At 51.2% G+C, this 21779-nt stretch overlaps 2 protein-coding genes across 6 annotated transcripts in view; one reads left to right on the top strand and one right to left on the bottom strand.

Annotated features, from left to right (window-relative positions):
• Positions 1-4033: 4033 nt before the first annotated feature.
• The window catches only part of BLCAP (BLCAP apoptosis inducing factor), a 24263-nt gene continuing 6517 nt past the window's right edge, over positions 4034-21779 (top strand). The window contains exons 1-2 of one of the 2 annotated variants that reach the window (XM_029220274.1): positions 4034-4158; positions 12514-14454. In XM_029220274.1, the coding sequence (XP_029076107.1) occupies positions 12690-12953 (264 nt within the window). In that variant the 5' untranslated portion in view covers positions 4034-4158; positions 12514-12689 and the 3' untranslated portion in view covers positions 12954-14454. Of the gene's footprint in view, positions 4159-12513; positions 19530-21779 lie in introns of those variants that run through there. The other variant, XR_003793104.1, reaches the window with a different exon arrangement.
• On the bottom strand, positions 7797-12514 carry NNAT (neuronatin). 4 transcript variants are annotated; one of them, XM_029220273.1, is made up of 3 exons: positions 10515-12514; positions 9507-9582; positions 7797-9273 (listed from the first exon to the last, which is right to left on the bottom strand). In XM_029220273.1, exons 1-3 carry the CDS (start codon positions 10584-10586, stop codon positions 9044-9046), a joined length of 378 nt encoding a protein of 125 aa, XP_029076106.1. In that variant the 5' UTR covers positions 10587-12514; the 3' UTR covers positions 7797-9043. The 4 variants fall into 4 exon arrangements, with proteins under 4 accessions (XP_029076106.1, XP_029076102.1, XP_029076103.1 ...); XM_029220270.1 differs by having other exon boundaries at positions 8261-9273; positions 9502-9582; XM_029220269.1 differs by lacking the exon at positions 9507-9582 and having other exon boundaries at positions 7797-9265.

Below are 21779 nucleotides of genomic sequence, written 5' to 3' on the forward strand. Positions count from 1 at the left end.
CTGCTGTGTGGAGGACAATGGTTCTGGGGGAGATGCGGGGGACAGGAAGACCAGCAAGGAGGCTGGTACAGGGCCGAGGAGAGAGAGGGTTGTGGCCTGGAGTGGGGACAGAAAAGGCCCAAAGGGGGATTCTGAAGGGAGGGACAAGACATGGGGAGCGCAGAGCACGAGAGGGCAGGAGTCACAGGTGCATCCAGCTGTCTGGGGGAGGGGGCAGGCTGGAGAGGCCTTGACAGGAAGTTAAGGTCTGTTGAACAAAATTGTAGGGCAGAAGGAACTTCCAGATCCCTCAAGTCAGAGCTCAGCTCTGGTGTCATTTCTCCCACCTGGAACGGAGCTGGGGGCGGTGGTGGAGCAGTCCTGTGGGTCCAGGGGAAGGGAAGAGAACTCAGCTCCGTGTGAATAAGGCCCTGCCTCACCTTCTCCTGTTTTCTGGGGCCCTGAGGGGGAGAGGGTTGGCTACCACGACTTTGTCAATGCCCAGACCTGGCATGAAGTTTACTGGAGGGTGAAGTCCCTCCAAAAACAGACCTTCTGATCCTTCCTCAGCAGCACACAGCACACGCCACGGACGGCAGGACCTCCTCCTTTCTTATTATATTTTATTTTTCTCGGGGTATAACATATATAAAGTACGTAAAGTCCTCTAATCTTAAGGTACAACTTGAATTTTTGCCCATGTAATTACCAACCAGACTAAGATATGGACCTTTTCCAGCACCCCAGAAAAGTCTCTCTTGCTCTTCCCCCATCTCTATCTCCCCCTCCCCCAGCCCCTTCCGACCCAGGTGGCTTCTGATTTCTAGAACCATAGATTAGTTTTGCCTGCCCTTGAACCTTCTGTGAATGGAATCATACAGTATGTACTGTTTGTGTCTGGACTCTTTCAGTCCACATACAATATGTGAGTATAATCTATGGTGTCACATGTGTCAGCAATTTGTACTTTTTTTTCTTATGCCACGCCGGACGGCTTGCGGGTTCTCCTTTCCCTGACCAGGGATTGAACCCGGACCACAGCAGTGAAAGCCCGGAATCCGAAACACTAGTCCACCAGGGAACTCCCAGCAATTTGTACTTTTATATGTAAAACATAGTAGTCCATTGGATGGACATGCCGTATTTTGTTTATCCATTCTCCTGTTGGTGAACATTGGGCTATATCCACGTTGAGCTCTGAGTAAATCTGCTATAAAAATCCTTGCCCAAGTCTGCTTGTAATAGCCACGTATTTCTCCTGGAATGAAAAGCTAAGAGTGGAAATTCTAGTCACAGCGTAAGTGTCTGTTTACATTTAGTAGAAACCGCCAGTTTTCTGAAGTGGTTGTACCAGTTTCCTCTCACGGGCAGTGTGCAAGAATTTCCACATCCTTGCCAACGCCTAGCCTTTCTCCTTTCTAAACAAGAGTTTCCACTGTGAGACTCCTCTTTTCCTCCAGTGTTGGATATTGGGTGTGCCTGGCATGAGTGCATAGATCCCTCAGCCCAGAAGCAGCAAGACAGAGGTCACATCTAGTTTGTTTGAGTCTCAGCTACAGGAGGAATGGTCATCTCCTCGATGTGGATGAGACCCCAGGAACTGGGGTGGCAATCTTATGACCACGAGCATGAAACCAACATGAGGACAGCACAGCAGAGATGGAATGAACCTAAGAGATGGAATGTTTGTGATGACATGGTCAAGCCACTCAACTAACCTGCCACTGAGTGGCAGGGTATATTTATTTTTTTAAGCCAAGTGATTTAGGGTCTTGTTTTTGGAACTTGAATCATAAAGGATACAGTCCCTAAGCCACCCCCCCCCTTGTAACCAAACCGAATGGTGCCATTTCTGTCCTCCATAGCAGTCATCTCCACTGAACATTCTTTCCTTCCTGAAACCTCCTCTCTGGGATCCCATGCTCACCTGGTCCTCCTCCTACCCCACGGGTCACTGCTTCTCAGCCTCCTTTCCTGGCTCTTCCTCTGCCTACTTATTAATCTACCTTCACTTTCTTAGGACCTCATCCAGCTCCATGATGTGTGTACTGTGTGCCGATGTTACTGAAATATGTATCTCCAGCCCAGATCTCTCTTCTGAGTACCAGTCTCATATAAAGCGGCCTATTGACCCTCTCCACCCAACCGTTGCCCAGGCTTTTCAAACTTACCTTCTTAGCCAAACTCTTGATCTTCCCCCTCAATTTGAGCCTGCTGCAGGCTTTACCACCTTAGTCAAGGGCTCTTTCATTCTTTCATACTCAAGGCAAAGATCTAGGTGTCGTTGCCAATGCCTCAACACCCACCCACATTCCATTTTACATTCTCTACTTCTCTACCTTCCAGGGTCACCATTCCTTTGCACTTGGAAACCTACAACAGCCTTCTGGCTGGTCTCCCCACACGCACTCGAAAGTGCTTTCCAAGCCATGTAGGGTGCTCTTTCAGAGACCCAAACCTGGTATCATTCCCCTGATGAAAATGATAAAAAGATAAAGATAAAATCCAAATTCATTAGGTAGCACTACCTGCCCTACTTGCTCCTTCCTCACCCTCAGCTGCTGCTTCCCACCTCCACATCTGGGACAAGTGGTTCTTTCTGCCTACAACATTTCCCCTCTCACTCTTGCCCTACAAAACTATCTTTGGTTTTTAAGCCTAAATGCCAGCTTCCCAAGGAGTTTCCACCCTTACCCTTCGCACTACATGAGGGCTCCATTAATTTTTTTTCTTGGCCAGACTACGCAGCCTTCAAGATCTTATTTTCCCAACCAGGGATCGAACCCGCGCGTTCGGCAGTGAGAACATGGAGTCCTAACCACCGAACTGCCAGGGAATTCCCCTCCATTAATTTTTCATAGCACTCTTCATATTCCCCCACAGCATTTCCCATCATGCATAATTATATATTGATTTGATTTAAATTATTAACAGATAGTGATCATTTGATGATTAAAAAAATTTATTTTATTGACGTATAGTTGCTTTACAATGTTGTGTTAATTTCTGCTGTACAGCAAAGTGATTCAGTTATACCTATATATACATTTCTTTTTCATATTCTTTTCCATTACGGTTTATCACAGGATATTGAACACAGTTCCCTGTGCTATACAGTGGGACCTTGTTTATCCATTCTATATACAGTATAATAGTTTGCATCTGCTAATCCCCAACTCCCAATCCATCCCTCCCCCACCCCTTCCGCCTTGGCAACCACAAGTCTGTTCTCAATGAGTCTGTTTCGTACATATGTTCATTTGTGTCATATTTTAGATTGCACATATAAGTAATTTGATGATTGCTTTTCCACCCCTCCCCCACTCTCCCCCAGTAGCCGGGCATCTCCTTGAATTAGAACAGCGCCTATTTCACGCTCCATTCTATCCTCTTGCCTTTAGCACTGCATTTACACACAGTAAGCGCTCAAGGAATGTGCTTATTTAGCTAATAAATCGATACATTGACTCATTTAATCCCTATAACAACCCTGTGAAGTAGGCATTTCATCAGATTCGGGGAAGTTAACAGTCGGGGTGGGCAAGTGGCTCGCCTAAAGTACAGGGCAAGAAGAAGAGTCAGGTCCTGACCCAAGTCAAATCCTAAATTCTGAGCCGGAATATTTCCGCTCCTGACCTTTGGCCTTGGTAAAGGGGCCAGGGAGGAGGCGGACTTTGAGCCACGGGAACGTTTTCACAGATTACACGGGTCATCCGCGAGGACCAAAGCGAACAAACGTTCACCTACAGAGACTAGGGTACGCCCCCTCCGCTCTAAATGTGTAAAGATCACAATCTACTGCATATGTATGAGGGGACCAAGGCGGGGGGAGGGGCGTGATTCGGGGCTGTCCTGGATGCGCCTGATCAAAAATTCTTCGGATCTGAAGACTTCAGAACCCCCAGATTTCTGAACACGTTAGCAAAAAGTCTTCAAATGGTCATCTGTGGCACACGTTAGGAGGATATCGGGCATAGAAGATCCCCCCCAATTTAGGTCGTATTATCAGGCATCTGCCGTAGGCAGCCCGATCCCAGAAGGGGTCCTCGGTCGGCTCGACTAGAAGACGAAGGGGGCGTCTCCCCTGCTTCCTGCGGCGTCGGAGGCGAGTTGAGGTGGTGGCAGGCTGCGGCTACGAAGGCGTCAGCGGTGGCGGCGGCGCCATGGCAGGGCTCGCAGGTACCGTGGCGTCGGCCTCCTGGGGGCGGGATGAGAGGCCCTCAATGCGGCCGCGCCGCCATGTTGTCCCTTCGGGGTCACCTTAGGCGTCGTCCGGTCCCTTTCTGGGGTTTTCCTTCCGCGCACCCTGGGGGCCGCCCCTGTCCGGTGTCACGTGATTGCCCTGTTTGGCCCCCAGCCTGGGCCTTGGGGGTCTCTTCGTGGCCCGAGGGCAGGGTACTGGACTCCTGGGTTCTCGTTCAGGCCTCCAAGGTCAGCACTCGCTTGTCTGCTTCTGGGATGGGGCAGGCAGAGCTGGGGAGCTCGGGGCTGGGGGTGCGACAACCTTCTCTCCGGCCCCGGTGCCCGTGGCAGGGGGCCCAGCTTCTGAGATGCCTGTCACTCTGTCCCCGCCACTTAAGTTGCCTTTTTTTTGTTTGTCTTTAAACCAGAAGGGGCGTGGGGGAGAGGAGAGAAAAGGGTCTCCCTCCCCGGGTCCCCGCCTTGGTGTCTGGGGTGATAGGTTGACGCTCTGCTTTGGGTCGCGGGTGCTTCTTACTCTCTCTAATTTTACACCAAGTCCGGACACCCGTTCCCTTTCCTACAATATATGTGGGGAGTGGCCCTCAAGGGCAGCTGAAGGAATGGATTGCCTGGCACACTAATGGCCTGGAGAGAAGAATGGGGGATGGGGGACAGTTGCTTTTTCCTTCCCTCTTCCACACCTTATTTAATTTCCTTCCAGGCCTCCGTGTCCCTTTTCAACGCTAAATGTTGGGGCAGACTGGGGTCTGTCCTGGGAAAGAAACGGCCTTTCTGTTTATAGGTTCGGATCATGTTTTATCCCTTTCAGGGAACTGGTGTTTTGGGGACAGCTTCTGTTTGCCCTGCTTGACATGGTACAGCCATCCCCTCAGCCTTCTGGACGGCAACACTAAAGCCAGGACACACACACACACACACACACACACACACAAGTTCCAGCTTAAGTGCTAATGCCAGGTGTTAGATCTTGTTTGTTTGTTTGTTTGTTTTAAATCAGAGACTAATTAATGTCAGCAAATCTGTTGAAAGATTGCCGAGCCCTGGTCGGTTTCCAGTGACCAGATCACTTCCATATCTGAAATTGGTCTTGTTAGAATTGCTGCCAAAAACAGTTTAACCTTTTATCTGTAACATGTTGTTTCAAAGAGGAATCTGGAAGGCTGGGTTTGGCTGTCTTTTTCTGTTGTTGTTCTCTTATCTTTGAAACATATGCATTCCATTTCAAGCCTGTAGCTGTATGATATACCAAGGACCATGTGTTGCCTGCCTCTCTGACTTCCTGTTCTGGGAATGCTCTGGAATCTGGATCCTGCTGGGGAATGGGCCCCGTGGGAGGGAGAAAAGGAGGCGGAGGGGAAGCAGGATCATAACCAGAGAAGATGGTGACATGTCTCTGGGGCATATAGAGGAAATCAGATGTCTCCAGGGAAAAAGAGGCTGTTGTTAGACTAATGTTTTGTATATATGTGCACGTTTAAATCTCTGGGGGAAAACTCACTGCAAATTCAGAATCTCACTGTAGGGTACTGGCTTCTGAGTAGATAGAAGTTTGAAAATAAATGTCTAGCAAATGACTCACAGCACACCTGCTCCCTCATCCAATCCAACCCAACCCACATGCAATAAGCTGTTGCTGTCCTGCAGCGGAAGCTCAAGAAACTTGTCCTTCATTCGCAATCCAGATATTCCACAGGTAGAGGTAACAGTGTCACATAGCACCACACACTTCCGACAGTCATGGTACCTAAACCCCTCTGCGGTTTAACCTCAACTGGTTAGGCTAAGAAACTAACATCCTTTGGGGGCATTAGTCCCAAGAGTCTTGCCTGTTGCTGGAGTCTCACAAACCCATTCCAGTTCCCTCATAACTCAACTGCTCTATCCTTGGCCTCGTGGGGGCAAAGTCTTGAGGATGTGGTAGAGAAAATTTAAGCAAAGGGGGGGCCTGTGGACTAAGGGCTTTGCAACAAAACGGTAGTCATTTTCAACTCTTTTTGTTGCTCTCTATCAGAATAAAATGTTTTAATGGTATTGCTTCTGGAAAAAATTTTATAAATAAGATGTGTTTGGACTAGACTTCTAAGCATTGCACAGGAATAGAAAGTGAACACATTCCTTCCATCTTCTCTGGTGGACTGTGTTTCCTGCCATAACATGAGGGTTTGGATGGGGCACGAAAGGGGGGAGTGGACATTGCACATTCAAGCCACCCATGCAGGTACAGCCCATCAGGGCAGCCCTTGCCTGGAAGTCTGTCATTTCATCATGCCACACTCAGAGCCCTGCTGATGGATGGATGGAGAAAGCCCTGCAGTTGGGCTTTGCCAAGATCATCTGGAAAGCCCTGGGGCTGCCAGCAGCCTCCTGCCTTTTAAAAGGGGACCTACAGTGTCGAGAGCAGCCAGACACTTCAATGCTGCTGCAGCCTGTCCCCCTGAACCCAGCTACCTTATAACTGGGCTGAGATTAGAGCATCTGGGGCATTGGGGCGGTGGGTACATACACCCCTTGAGGGCTCTGAGGGGAGGGGCACCCTTTATTGAGAACACATGTTGAAATATGTTCATGGTTCTCTGCATTTAGTGTGGAAAACCACAGAAACTCCCAGTCTTGAGGCTTGCCAAGATACAGGCTTCAGAAGGGAGGTGTGGGCATTGCCTGCTGCTGCACCACCCTGGGGCAAGAGGAGACCTACCCCACCCATAGGCTACGGTAGGGGCTGGAACCACCCAGCCTGAGGAAGATGAGGCTCCGATCGCCCATCCGCACCCTAGTCCCATTGAGTCCTGATTGCCACTTTGATGGCAGAATGTTTCTAGTATGTTGGGGTTCACTGGGATCTTAGCAGTCCTTTTACAGAGGAGAACCGAGGGTGGCTAGGAGTGACCTGACCAGGTTCCCTGGGCTGACTGATGGCAAAGCCAATACTGGAATTGAGGTCTACACCCTCCACCTCCATAATTCTCTTATCTTGAACTGAAGTTATAGGTGCCTCTAAAGGTGCTAGTGGTTGGGCTGAGAAACGCTAGGACCCTAGCGCAGGGGCGGGTAACATCAGGCTCAAGGGATTGAGGTCCTTTGTGCTCCAGAATTGTTTGTGACAACTGTGACTAAGGGATTTGAGGAAGTGGCAGAAAGATTTATAGCCCTCCAACTCACGCCCTGGATGTTGACCCAGGAACAGGTGTGTGGTGACAGGGGCACACAAAGCCAGAGACAAGGCTGAACAGGCGGCAGGGCCATTTGGTGAGGCAGTCAGCTGACCCCACGTAAAAGAAGCCCTGACTCACTGAGGAGTGGGAGAGAGAACTTGGGAGCCGAGCAGGCAGCCCACCCTACCACCCTGGCATGATGGCAGGGGAGAGCCCAGGGCCCGGGACCTGGTAAGCACCCTTAAGGATATGGAGGCTCGTGCTGGGAGAAGCAGAGGACCCAGTAGTGGGGAGAGTGAGCTGGAGAGAGGTTCCTGAGGGTGGGGGAGGAGACCCTGGGAAAGTAGGCGGGCCTGGCAGGATGCCCTTGTAGTGGTTCTGGTAGAGGTGATAGGGCTGGGAGGGATGAGCTGGGTGGGGGAGGTGCCACACCACACCTTTTACCCCATAGTCATTGTCCAAACCAGTGCCCCCCACCCTCCCCCACCCGCCCTGCTCATTTCTTTGGGGATCTTGGATGGAGATAAGACTGTGTTCTGAATTCCTGATCACCCTCTTGGTCCCTAGTACCTCCATTTTGAGGGCTCTTCCCACTTTCCCCCCTCCTATCTTCTCCCTCCTTCCATCTTTCCCACTGATTACTTGCCAAAGCCCCTTATCCCAGGAAAACTGAAGGCACCCACACCTTTGGGGAGGTATAAGTGGTGCCTTATTCCGAGACCGCAAGTGAAGATGTCCACCTTTTTCTTTGGGTGGTGGTGCGGGCATGCGGTCCTTTATCTCAGGACAGTGTTGAGATGGAACTGGGTGTGTGAAGGTTTATTCCCATTTTGTTGCTTCCCCTCCGTCCCTCCCCCAAGTACAGTGCACATCAGCCCAGTCTTAGAAGTATGTGTTGAAGCCGGAAAAGAAGTCACAGGAGACAAAACTTTTTGGTGCGCCTCCACTGCCCCGCAGGGTCCTGGGACACTGTGCGAGACAGGGGAGGTACTTTTTTTAATTTTTTTGTAGAGGCGGTCCCTGTCCTCCAGGAGCTTACAATCTAGCCGGGGAGACACAACTAATGCACACTTATACAATCATTACAATTAGCAATTACCACAATATTGACCACAATTGCGTGAGACCTGGGGGATGCAAGATCAGTGAGGGGTTGGGGGCTTGGAGAAGGTGTTTTGGTAAAGATGGGATTCGTTTTCTTGTTCAGTAGGTCCGAATTGAGTGACACATTTCTTTTGGGTGGGAGTGGGGCGAAAGAGGAACTGAGGGAGCAAAGGCAGCAAGGCTGGAATGCACATGCCATAGGCAAGGGACAGTGAGAGGGCCCCGCTCTGTTTCTTAAACCTCCTCCCTCACCCTCTGCCCTCCAGCCCCGCCACACAGGCACGCAGTTGTCACTTGTCTGCTGCACGGAGATTCAGGGCTTCGGCTGGTGAAGTTGGAATGTCCATTCTGCTGGCTGGTGTGGTTGTCTGGATCTCTGTGGTGCGGCCTGCTGGCATGGCCGTGGCTGTGGGGCTGGGATGGCGCTGTCCCGACTTGGTCCAGATCTGAATGCGTTGCCTGTGCCCAGATCTCAGGGGTCTGCTCCCCCCATTCCCCCCTCCTCCCTCTACCGCCACCCGCAGTAGGAAGGGTGCAAAGGGGTGGGGAAGGGATCGGTGTTGTCGTCATTGTCGGTGCTGCTTCTCCGGGGGCCTACCGGCCCCTCACTGACCTTGGCAAGTGCTCCTCTGGCGAGAGGGCACAGGGGACGCCCCATTCCTGCGCGGCACTGGCTCCCATGCTGGTGGAACTGCACAGGAGCACCTGGTGACACGGCCGCCCAGGGGAGGGGGCTGGAGCCTCAGTTGGGGGCCCGCTGGCGGCGCTCTCCCAGCACGTGCCGTCCGGTTCTCGACACGGTGTACGCCAGCTTCTGCAGGGAGTACCTGAACACCTGTGGAGAGAGAGAGACCCAGGACCTGCCCTTAGAGGCGAGCACCCCGCAGCGTGTCTGTAGTGCTGCCGTGCCCGCCCCCGCCCCGCCCCCTGCCCCGCCCGCCTGTCCAATGAGGAGAGGCGGGTGCGGGCGCAGCTTGTCCACGAGTCAGGGCAGCTGGAGCTTTTCCAACTGTGCTGAAGGCTGCATGGCCGCAAGCTGATTGGACCCACAACTTAGGTATACCTCACTTCTCGCAATGGGCTGTGTCCCTGGAGGATTTCGAAAAGCGAATCCTACCCAGTAAATGCAGCATTCCAGGAACACCTTGAAGGAAATATGCGATTCCTTTGGCAAAGGATTCCTTTAGCAGGGAATTCTTCCTGCAAGGGGTGCTTTTAGGGTAGATGATTTTATGGGCAAAGCAATTTCTTCTGATTTATTTCTTTTTACACGAAGCGCTTTGCCTCTATTTGATTTTTTTTTCTTTAATAAAGCGAACTGTCCTTTTTCGGAAGCGCTTTTTTTCTGTTCTATTTTTCCTGCAAAGAACCTTTTCCTCTAATTGTTTTCTTCAAAGTGCTCTTATCGATTCATAGTTTGTTAGCTCCTTTGTCTAATATTTTTTCTGCAAGGCGCTTTTTATCTAATGCATTTTTTTCTGCCAAGTGCTTTTGTCTGATTTATTCTTCCTGCAATGCGCATTTTCTCTAATTCATTTTTTCCCGCGAATTTTTCTGATTTGTTATAATCTTGTTTGCGGAGTGCTGTTTTTGTTTTTCCCCTGAGAAGTGCCTTTTTCTAACTTATTTTTTGTCCCACCCCCGCAAGTACTATATTTTCTAAAGGAAAATTTCCCCGCAATGCGCAATTTTTTTAAGGCGGAAAGATTCCGCTGTGTGAGCGGTAAAGTCTCTTTTCGCAAAACAGAAGTGCCCCGCCTCCCTCCTGGGGTCGAGTCTCACGTAGCGGTATTTTCTTACCACGTTGGTCGCTAAGAGCCTCGGCGATCGTCCGCGGCTGGCGCCCGCCGCGCCCCAACTCTTTGTTCCCGGGCGGGCACACTGGGAAGGGTCTACGCAAGGAGGAGGGCGCAGGGGACGGGCGGGGGCGTGCGGTGCCGGCCGCGGCACTTGGGTGGGCAGGGATCGCGGCAATCAGGACAGGACGGGTCGGGATGCGGCAATTGTGACGCGGGCTTGCCGGTTCAGGGGGCGCACGTTGCGACCCTCTCCCACCCAGCACCCGGGCACACTTACCTGCAGCAGCACGCGGAAAATGTACCAGCCGATGATGAGCAGCTCAGCCGAGGCTGCCGCCACTGCCGCCATGGTTCCGAGAGTGGTCGGTGGGTGGTTGAGAGCGAGTGCTGCCGGTTCCGAGGTCCGTTCGCCTCTCGGAGTCCGCTGTTGGGCGCACTGCCGCAGCCGCGGTGGCCGCGCCTTAAGTATCCGCCCACCGCCCAAGTGCGCATGCGCGCTTGGGGGGGGTCCGTGAGGAGGGGTGGCCGGGGGCGCCCCTCATTCGTCAGGAGACGAAAAAAAATAATCCATCTGTTCTTTCCACACCGACCCCCGCCTCCTGAGTTCATCTTAGCCCCTTTCCAGAAGATTCCGCTGTGCCCGCATTTGAATTTTAATGTAAAATGGAGGGGAAATGCAACTCTGAGTTAGCGCATAGGGTAAGAGTACGGGTGCGCGCCCCTTAGTAGCGGAGCCCATCTCTCCAAGCCCGGGCCTGCAAATTCGAGCCCAGTGTCCGGTGCCACGCCAGATCACACCTGGGCAAGGATGGAAAAGCAGAGGGACCTAATTTAGAGAGGGATCATCTGCCCCGCGGAGCAAAAACAGGTGCCCCTTCCAGAAGCCTTGGCTTCACAGGCCCCCCGCTCAGCACTCTTTTTCTAATATTCGATGTATTAGAAGACCACGTCCTCTGCTTTGCGAGAGCCTCTGAGCGCGGAACCTTTCCCTGATGCCCGCATCCCGCTTCTAGATCTACATCCCGTTGCTAGATCTACAGCGGTGGCAGCTGTAGGGAGCCGAGCCAGGGCACTGAGCCCTAGGTGCAAAAGCGATAGTCATCGGGTGTCTACCCTGTAGGAGGGATGGCGCCTTTGTATGCACGGAAGGGATGGGATGAGCTCTCCAAAGAAGTGGTCTGAATGCGCTCTGGGATAGTATTCTGCTAGGCGGGTAATTCAACCTCTGCTCCCCTACCCCCCAGGCGCTGGTAGGTCTTCCTCAGCCAGCGAGGTTCTTTGTACCCGCTGCGCTGGGCGTCTGGAGCTTGGAGGAGGGTTTTGCTACCGCCGCCAGAGGGTCGTGGCTGCCGCCGCTCCGATTCCTGGCGCGGCACGAAGACCGGAATAAGGTCTGCGAGCGCGGCCCTGGCGCACCGGTGGCCCGCTGCTCGAGAGCACCATTTCTCTCCAGCAATCTGCCTGGCACAGGTGCCAACTGGCATTTGCCCCTATGTGGATAGAAAATTAATTTTGATTAAAAGCTCATAGAGGTCAAGTTCTATACAGTGCCGGCAGCAGATGGAGAGCACAAGTCAACCCAGAGAGGTCAGTTTGGACTAAGTAGCATGGTGATTTTTTTTTCCCCCTACATTGACTTTCGAAGAAGTTGGCCGATTTTAGCAAAATGACGCCGGATTATTTGAAAAAGGCAAGCTCATTCTAGGCTGCCATCTTAAAACAAAATATTCGGTGATGCTGCCGCGCGCCTTCCCAGAGCTTGCAAGGATCCATTGCCGGCAATCTCCCGCCGGCAGTGCGCCGCTAACTACTTTAACTCTCCACTGAGCAACTGCTGTGAGAGATACTAGATACAGAATCCTTTTCTTATTCCTCAGGGGTCACAGCATGGAGCCCATGGCCGTCCGGTGGCAACCACAGGGCGGTATTGTGAGGTCTGGGTCCCTTGAGGACGGGCCGCAGCCCCAGGAGGCGATACATGATCTCTGCTGGGCAGGGCCCAGGCAAAGCCAGGCCACTGTGCCGGACCTGCCTAGAGCCCTCTGGCCTAGCCCCCAAGAAGGGGAGACACCCAGGATGCTTCTGGAAAGGGTGACTTGGAGAGGAGTAGACTTCCATGGGTGGGCAGGGAGGAAAGGGCATTCACATTTGCTGTTGTTAACCATGATCCATTTTTCCAAATAAGTATACATTCTGTTCCTGTTTTTTTTTTTTTTTTTTTTGTCTGTCTGTCTGTTCCGTGTCTGTTTGTCTGTTGTGTTGACTTTTCTCTTCAGGATCCCTGCTGCCTTGGTGATCCCGGGCTGACAGCCAGAGACCACAGCGGCTCAGCTCCTGGAGAGCGAGGGTTGAAGAAAGCAGAGGGCAGCCGCCCGCGCCCGCTGGCTCCCATTAGGTCGGTTCCTGCAGCGGTGCCCGGTGGCCTTGGCGAAGGCCCTGTCCAGCAGAGATCATGTATTGCCTCCAGTGGCTGCTGCCCGTCCTCCTCATCCCCAAGCCCCTCAACCCCGCCCTGTGGTTCAGCCACTCCATGTTCATGGGCTTCTACCTGCTCAGCTTCCTCCTGGAACGGAAGCCTTGCACAATTTGTGCCTTGGTTTTCCTGGCAGCCCTGTTCCTCATCTGCTATAGCTGCTGGGGAAACTGTTTCCTGTACCACTGCTCCGATTCTCCGCTTCCGGAATCGGCACACGACCCCGGCGTTGTGGGCACCTAACAGCCAGCCCAGTTAGCTTTCCAAGGAAGCAGAAGACGGGAGGGGAGGCATTGACATAGGTCATAAAGCATTGGAGTTTCAAATCCCGCGGCCCTGCGGGTGCCACATTCCTGATGGCGCCTTTTTGGCCTGTGACATTTTATCCTTATAATGTGAATAATAGCACTGACCGGTGCTTTTATCGTAGAGTCCTGTAGTCGTGGGTGGTCTTGTGGTTGTGTGTGTTCTGTCCCCATCTTGGCCCCTGACTGGCAGGATGGCCACCCCCCTCGCCTCATTCCCACGAGGAGCCTGCACCCATCCTGGTCAACTGCCCCAGCATGATCCAGGCAGATAAAATGCCAGCCTCATTGTCACCTCTGTGACCCTTCCTTGTCAGGGGTTCCTCCCTTCTCAGAGTGTTACTGACTCCTCCGTCCCTCTCTTGGCTTCCTGTTAGTTCTCTTTAGCCCTTTTTTGGGGAGCACCTGTCCAAGACAGGGCTCAGTTTTGCACTTATCTCGAATATAAAGAGATTGCTGATGCCCGAGAGCCTCGCTTTTTCATTCTTCTTCCCTGGCCGGCAGGCTAGACAGAATTGTGTCTTGACTGCTGTCCACAAATCTTCAGTATTTTCCCCACTTCATTTTGAAGGAAGAAGTAACAGATACATGTTGCTCTTTCACCTGGGGGTCTGGGCTCCTGCTCAGCAGCCCAGCTTCGCTTCCTCTGCCCTTCCTCCTGCCTTTCTCAACTGTCGCAAGGAGGGGGCCTCATTTTGTCTCCCATGCATGCTCTGCAGGATTGATGTGTGGTGTGTTTACGTAGATCTAGCAGTCCCCAGCTGAGTGAATGGGAGAGTACTTGTGTGTTTCATAACAGCCACGATCCCCTGATAGGTGTTTGGATATTTTTTGGTGTGGTGTGCCGTGTGTGCGCGTGTGTGTATACGTACGTGTACAAGTACATGTGTACATCCTTTTTAAAGAAGCTTTATCGAACGTGTTGTGATTTTGAGGTGTAGCAATAGCTAGCTTGTAGGGGCCGCTACAGTTGGTATTTAGTATGGGGATTGCAGAGTGACCAGCACACTGGACTCCGAGGTGGTTCAGACGAGACAGAGGGGAGCGGTGGCCATCGTCCTCGTGCCAGGAGCTTCTCCGGTCCTGCGCGTATAGACTGTATACGTTACGAAGAATACACGGGAAGACTTTGTGACTGTCACTTGCTTTTTTCTTTTTCTGCGCTTCAGTAAAAGTGTTGGCACATGAGACTGTCTCCTGGCCCCTGCCCGCTGGGGATCAGCATGGTTGTCCTTCCAGTCTAAACCATCCATCTTTCTCTTGCCTGAAGGGGGAGGGAGGTGGGCCAGGCAGAGGACAGAACTGGAGGCAGTCCATCTAGGGGATGGGACTGCGGGGCCACACTTGTGGAACATTTGGACTGCTATTCTGGAGCTTTTATTTCTGGTGTGTTCGTTGCACAGCTGTTTGAAATGTTTAATAAAGCTTTATAAACTTTACTCTGTGGTTTTATGTGGCTGCAGTCCATTTGGGTCGTGGTGTTGGATTTCTAAGTTGGTGGGGGGCAGGGGGTAGCATGGAGGGGCTGAGTCCTTGGCGCCACAGTACCTTAGGCTGAAAATTTGATATGCTCTCTGGAGAGCAGATGGTGGGATTGGGGGAGGGGGAGCAGGGGGCAGGCCAGGCAGTGAACAGGAGGGAGTCTGAAAGTTTTCAGAGATGAGACATTTGCGTTTCTCAGCTCCCATGGCTTCTCGCCTGAAACTGTTTCCCTCCGTAGGAGATTTGAGTAACCGATCCCTTGACAAACAACTTAAGACAGCTGGAGCTCTAATCATCAAGAATTTTTATGGTGCTGCTTTTGAAGTAAAAATAAAGTGAAACCCCTTATGGCATTTCAAGTGGAAAAATAAATAAGGTTGGCCGTCCACACAGGGGGCTCCGGGCGATGGCTGGAAGTGCGGGAGTGGCGTGGTTCTGTGCCGTCAATGTGCACGTGCTCCCATGGCCGTGACCTTTGAGACAAAGCTGGGTGGCTTGCCAGGGCCCTGTGCTGGGTGTCCTCTTCTCCATCTCTTCTCCTTCTAGAAAACATAACAGGAACACTGCCTGTCCAAGGCACAGGGCTGTTGTCAGAGTTTATTGTTGTAAAAGGGCTTGGGTTGTTTCATAAAAGGTCATCTGTTATACCTAGATTGGTAATTTATTGCTATGAAGTTTTGTGTAGTTTTCTCCTGCCCTTTGCAATCTCCCCATTGTCAGTGTGTATCCCTTTTTTCATTCCTACCATCGCCTATCAGTGCTTTTCCTTTTCTTCGTCAAAACTTGCCAAAGGTTGGTTCATTTTGAAGGTGTTTTCAGAGAACCAAGCTTATTGATTATATCTGCTGGGTATTTTCCCTATCTGATGCTTTTGTGTTTTTACCTCTGCATTCTTTTTTTTTCTGCGTTTCTGGATGTATTTTGTGGTTCAGCAAAGTCTTGACGAGTTGAGGAGTGTTACACGTGGAAAGGATGGTTTGTTCAGCAAACATTGAGTCCCTGTACTGGGCTTGCTGGGGATTTCAGGGGCAAGACCCAGGCCTGACTCTCCAGGAGCGCATGACTCTAGCCTAGTGGGAAGACTTAAGAAAATAGACAACTGCAAATTCCAAAAACAAAACAAACAAACAAGGCTTTTGTGGCCACGCTCTCCTGTGGAGGCACCTGGATGATAAATGAAGCCAAGATTATTGCTTACTTTGCTCTCCCTCAGAAAGCAGCTTTCTGTCATAGGTCAAGCTCACTAAAGAGTCACAAACAGGCCTCCCTCTGAAAGATTTGTGGCCCTTTGCAGCAGGGAGCCTGCAGCCCACCCTTTCCCAAGGTGATGCCACATCGGCGTTCTGTTGCCCAGCACTGCTCTCCACCTGCCGAGGCAGCACCAGCAGCACCCTGCCCCCTCTGCCTGAGATGCCTTTCAGGAAAATGAGAAGTGGATACCTCTTCTGGAAAAGAGCAGGGTACCAGGTCTTAGAAAACCACACCCTGCAATTCTGCCAGTCGCCGTGGTTCCTAGTGTTGCTCATGTGGTACCTGGTAACCACAAGATCCCATGAGGCCTAGGTCTGGGCTTCTTTAGGAACTGGTCTGTGCCCTGCTCTGCGCCTCAGTTTCCTTGTAGGTAAGATGTGGGCTTTGGAGCAAACACAGTCTTCCTACCCCTAATATACTGGGAATCCTTTCTCTGAGGATCTTCGGGTCCTCCTGGATGCATTTGAGGAAGGTGATTGAGCTCTGGGAAGGTGTCACTGCCCTTGCAGGGCAGCCTGCATTTGCCTTATACTTTAATGATTGTACCACGTGCGCCTAGATATGCCTCTGTCAGGAAGCCTTCCTGGACTCTTACCTCTCCCTAAAGATCCAGTTGCCTAGATGACTTCACTCGGCCCTCTGTTGAGTGCTAGTGGTCATGCAGACTTTCTCTTTCGCAGTGATTGGGCTCCCCCGACCTTCCTAGGGGGCTTGCATTGTTATTTAATCTGAGGTACTTGTCAGAATCCTGTACAGGACCAGGCCTTGGGGTCACACAGTGGACAGGGTGGACCATCTCTGCCATCAGGGAGTCATCCAAGCTAATGGGAAAGGGGATGACCTTGGGCAGAAAATCCCACAGATAGATATAATATGGACTGTGGCAGGTGCCCTAAGAGTGGTCTAGGGGGGACCTGGTGTGGGCTGGGGAGGATTGATGTTCAGGCTGAGACCTGAGGACAAGTGTAAATGTTGGAGCAGTGAAGTAACAAATGAGATGTTATTTCTCACCATCTAATCAAGCATCTCTGCTTACAGCTGAAGAGACTGGGCTGAAAGCAAAATGAAGGACCACCAGTATCTGGCTGCCCTGGAGGGCTGTATTGGGAGATAGTGAGGGGGGTTGAAGGTTGACGTGTTGGTGGCGGTCCCCCAAACTCAGTCCTGAGTGAGAAGTCTTCAGTTTCCAACTGACTGGAACCATCACAGACAAGGATCTGATGGGAGTAGGGGGTGACCCAATCAGAACAGCATTTAATTTAAGGTGGGATTTTTTTCAGTAGGGAACAGGATAGCATTTGAGCAGTAACAGCAGCAGGACTGTCAAGAAGGTCACTGCCCTGTCTAGATCATTGGGAATGGGGAGAAGTAGATCCAAGGAGCCATGGTGGGTGAGGAGGGGAAGGCAGGAGAAAAAGCAGGCTGGGGAGGGAGGACAGAGAAAGATGAGAGACTCCCATTGAATAGCTGCAGGAAGTGAGGTCAGGGAGGGGTCATCCCTTGTGTTCAGTTGGCTGCGGGAGCCAGAACCCAGTCTCCTGGCGTCTATTGCAAAGCTCACCCCTCATCCCCCAGCCCCCTAAAGGGAGAAAGGGTCACTGCTCTGAAAAGAGGGAGGAACTAAGCAGTGCTGCCCTCAGCAAGCCAGGGAAGGTGATCCTGACTAAAAGCCAGAAGAGGGGCAGAGTTTGGTCTGCCAGGCTTCAGGGAGAGAACTCCACATCGCGAGAAAAACTTTGATTATAGAGCGGGCTCAAGATGAAGGGGAGGAGCTGGCTGAGCAGCAGCTGGAGGCTTCAGACAGAAGCCCTGGGTCTCCCTCTCGGGACTCAGTGGGCGGGGACTTGGGGAACACTTTAGGACCGACAAACCTTGAGCGACAAGGTTTCAGGGAGCCCGGGCCCTATGCCCCCACCTCTTCGACCACACATCCCTGAGCCTCAGTTTCCTCACTGGCAAAATAGAGATGGTAACACCCCCTGTAGCCTGGCTCAAGGCCAAGTCTTCACAAATGTTACTGCCTCTCTTCTGTGCCCTACCACCCTCCACCGACCCTTACTGGGCTCAGGCTTCATAGGGATGTGGTATGATCGTCCAGCTCTCCCATTCATTCATTCCTGCAGGAGCATTGCCAGGCCCTGCGCCCAGCCCAGAACCTGATAAGACCATGCCCTCCGTGAGGAGCTCCTGCAGCAGCGGGGAGGGCATCGAGGCAGTCCTGCAGGTGCATGATTACTGTGCTGTGTCATTGGGGCTGTGTGGAGTTAGGGAGAGACCTCATTTGCGAGGCCGTATGTCAGCACCTCAACATGAATTCCCTTAATTATTTTTTACAAGCCCCGAAATGACAAGATCCTAAAAGGGAGAGGAACACCTAGACGGTGCTCTTTCCTGAGAGGCCAGAACCCTGGCTTTGCATCCCTGCTTGGCCACCAGCTCGCCTAGGACGGTCCATGGATTTTTCCCTCTTGGAAAGAAATCACTGCCCATTCGGCCTCCTCCTCATGAGGAACTGGTGCGGGGATGTTTTGAGAGTGCCCTGTCAGATACGGGGTAAGCACGAACCTTCTCCACAGACTAACCCTTTGAGCGGTTCTGGCCTCTCACCTCTTTTCCTGGACAACCTGTGGAGAGTCTACAGGGGGACGCCTCACTGCTTCTTCTGAAGCTAAACTCTGCTGATCCCCGCCCCACACTGCTAGTGGCCGCCCTCTAGGGCAGGGCGGGGAGCTGAGGCCCTGGGCCTGATCCCCACCCCCTTGCCACGTGACCTTGCTCTCCTCTGCTCATTCTTCTCCAGGCACCGCCCCCCAACGCCCATCTGTTCACCTAGGAGGGGTTGGCCCAGGAAGTCTTTAGCGTTTCGAAAGCCATCTTCTGTGAAATATCAGTGAACTTTATCCTTGTTACTTCAGTCTTAAAGGTATTGGTTGAAAGAAAATATGTTAAGACAAGCAAGCATTTAATCAAAAGGGTTTTTTGCATTAAAGAATAAACTTTACATCTCTGGGGTGCAGAAGTGTCAAGAATCTTAGAGTCAAAGCAGACTTGGGAGGGTTTCTGAGGGAGGAAGACAAACATAACCCTTCCTTGGTTCCCTGTTGCTTGTGGTCCTGACTCAGCTTGGCTGTCAAAGCCCTGAACCACCCTTGAGGGTGGGGGCTTGATCTTTGTCCCTTGACCAGGCACAGCACCTGCCTGACCAGGCCTGGATAGAACCTGCTGGTTGGCTGGCCAGGGCCGTGGATGGGTGGAAGGCTCAGTCAATCTCTAGACTCCCTAAGGAGCTAAGTGGCCCTCACTCTCCTAGAAGTGAGGGAATTCGATGTGCCTCCCAAGTCTCCTCTTGGCAACTCCGAAGTGGCAGTATTTTCCAGCCTCTAGGGTCATATTTTACACACAGATATCACAGACACTAATACGTCACAAAAGATACGTGAGAAGAACCTTGTAAAAGGCTCTATAGCCTGATATCCTTCCTGTGGCAACAGGTGGCTGTGAATCACCTCCCCTCCCTGGGCCTCAGTTTCCCCATGTGTAAAATGAAGCAGTTGGACTAGATAATCCTTGAGTTCCTTTCTAGCTCTAGCATCACCCTCAGATGCCCTGGTACCCAGAACAGTAATTGGACAAGGGGCATGGTGACCCCAGGATCTGGGTCAGTCCACATCTTGGAGCATGGCAGAATCGATGGCTGCAGCCCCCTGGAAGCTGAACGTGGCAGGAACTGGCTGAGAGATTTTTTTGCTGATGGTGAAATGTCCTGGCAGAGTCTATGCAGGTAGGTTGATACAGGCGAGGGGAGGGGTTGGGCTGTCCCTCCCTTGTGGTCCCCGAGTAACATATCCTTGCAGAGTCAGAAGCTTCCAGGACTGTTTATTGGGTGCCAGCTAGATTCAGCCACTCATATTGGCAAAGTGGGTGAACCGTCTTTCCGCACGCTGTCCTGGCAGGGCTTGCAGGACTTTCTGCTGCCACCCCTTAAATGCTTCCCTGCAATTCACCATTACTGTGTCTAGAATCATACCTTCCTATAGCCTTTTGGTTCCCTGTCCAGGTGGCATACTCTCTGAGGATGTTGTGGCCCTGATGCCATAATCAGCCAGGAATAACTTAGCTCAGTGTCAGAGCCACAAGGGGAAGACTTGTCCAAAGTTGGAACTCTGACTATTGAAAGAAAAATAATAATCCATTTTCAACCTCACCTCAGAGCACACCCCCATATTCAAAAACTTTTGATCAGAAAGGAGACATAAACCCATTAAAAACCAGAGAGGAAAAAAAAAGACAAACAGAGAGAAAAGGAATTGGATATTTAAAGTGTCTGAAAGGGGAGCCCCTCTAAGCTAAAAAGCAACAAAATGCAAGAAGGCAAAGACTGACCAATTTGAATACATCAAAACTAAGTATTTCCAAAGTCGAACAATATCACAAGCAGAACCAAAAGGCAGAGTGGGTAAAGTATTTGCAGATCCATACTGTGTAAAAGATCACACGCAGAAGCTTAACAGTGAAAATGCAACAGATAGGTATGTAATTCATGTAAACAGCTTACAGAAGAGGAAAATAGAACTGACAACATTTTTTGAAAAAATATTCAATTTCACTAATAACAGAAGATCAAAGATAAAAAACAAAAAAGCACTAGTTTTCACCAACAAATTAGGGGAAAAATGTTTAAGAATACTCAATGCTGATGAGGGTACAGTGGAAGAGGCACTAAGTGTGAAGGGGAATGTGAATTGGTGTGAGATTTTGGAAAGTAATATGATAGTCAAAGAGAGGAGAGAGATGAAAGTTTCAAGAAAGGGCAAATGGCCTATATATTTATACAACATTTATTGAGTGTCTACTTTGTGTCAGGCATGGTGCTGGGTGTTAAAATGTGAAGATAAATAAGATATATTGTCTGCTCTTGGGCACACAGTCAAAGAGGTAGAAAAACACAGATTCTAAAATGATATGTAGTAAGAAGGCCAGAGATATGCTTGGGACACATGCAAAGCATGGAGCAGCTGGGGTGGGTGGTACAAGTGTGCAGCTTTATGGGAGTATCCAGGGAGGTTCCTAGAAGAGGTGCCTGGATGAGTAGGAGTTATTCAGGTAGAGGGCAGAGACAGAAGTGAGAGGCATCACGGATGAACTCATAGACAGGGTTGCCAAAGTGTGAAATAAGAGGCAGGGGATGGAGAAGGCGGGACCAGATCACCTAGTGCCATGACTGTCTAATTGAAGAGTTTGGTCTTTTTCCTCTTGACAACAGGGAGTCACTGAAGCATTTTGAGTGGGCACGTGCCGTGGTAATATTTCTGTTTTAAGATGATGACTCTGGTTACTTGGAGACATTTGGAGGTGTGAGAACCAGTGAGGAGATGATTGCTTTGGTCCAGGTAGAGAGGGCAAGGCCTGAATTAGGGTGGGGGCCAAGAGGATGAAGAGAAGGTAAAGTTAGGAGAAGCTGCTGACTGACTGTTGCTGGGGTCAAAGAAAGAGAGTCAAGGATGCCTCCCCTGTTTGTGTCTTGGGCGGATAGAATACCCAGGAGAAAGGGCAGGCTTGGGGGGCTAGAAGAGGATCGTTGAGCTCAATTTTGGACAAGTTGAATGAAAGGTGGGCATCCAGGTGGAGACGGCCTGTGAGGAACTAGGAGAGAGCTTGGATCCCAGCAGAGATTTGAATGAAAGATTTGGGTTGTGACTGATGGCAGTTGTAGCCATGGACTTTTGTGAGCTGCCCTAGGAGAATGTGGCAGCTGAGAAGAGAAAGGGGGTCTAAGACAGAGAACCTCTCCCCCATTTAAGGGTGGGCAGAGAGAAAGAAAAGCTCACAAAGGCAAAAGAGAAAGCAGAAAGATATGGAAAAAGCACCTGGAGCCTGTGTTGGCATGGAAACCCAGGGATGTGGAGCGTTTCCAAGAGAGAATAATCAGCCAACAAAAGAGAAAAGCCAGCTAAGTAAGGACTGAGGGCGCGCTGGATGGAGCGGTTAGGGCCCCGATCCTCACAGGGGCAGTAGTAAGGACTGAGGGCCC

Source organism: Monodon monoceros, unplaced genomic scaffold (genome assembly GCF_005190385.1).
Source record: "Monodon monoceros isolate NGI ecotype Baffin Bay Population unplaced genomic scaffold, NGI_Narwhal_1 Super_Scaffold_13, whole genome shotgun sequence".
In the NCBI taxonomy this organism is placed as follows: domain Eukaryota; kingdom Metazoa; phylum Chordata; class Mammalia; order Artiodactyla; family Monodontidae; genus Monodon; species Monodon monoceros.

Coding starts and splice junctions, on each gene's coding strand:
- NNAT (XM_029220273.1), bottom strand. CDS start 10,586: ATGGCGGCAGTGGCGGCAGCCTCGGCTGAGCTGCTCATCATCGGCTGG. Junction 9,583..10,514: donor TTTTCCGCGTGCTGCTGCAG/GTAAGTGTGCCC, acceptor ATTTCCTTCAAG/GTGTTCCTGGAATGCTGCAT. Junction 9,274..9,506: donor GACACAGCCCATTGCGAGAA/GTGAGGTATACC, acceptor CTCTCTCCACAG/GTGTTCAGGTACTCCCTGCA.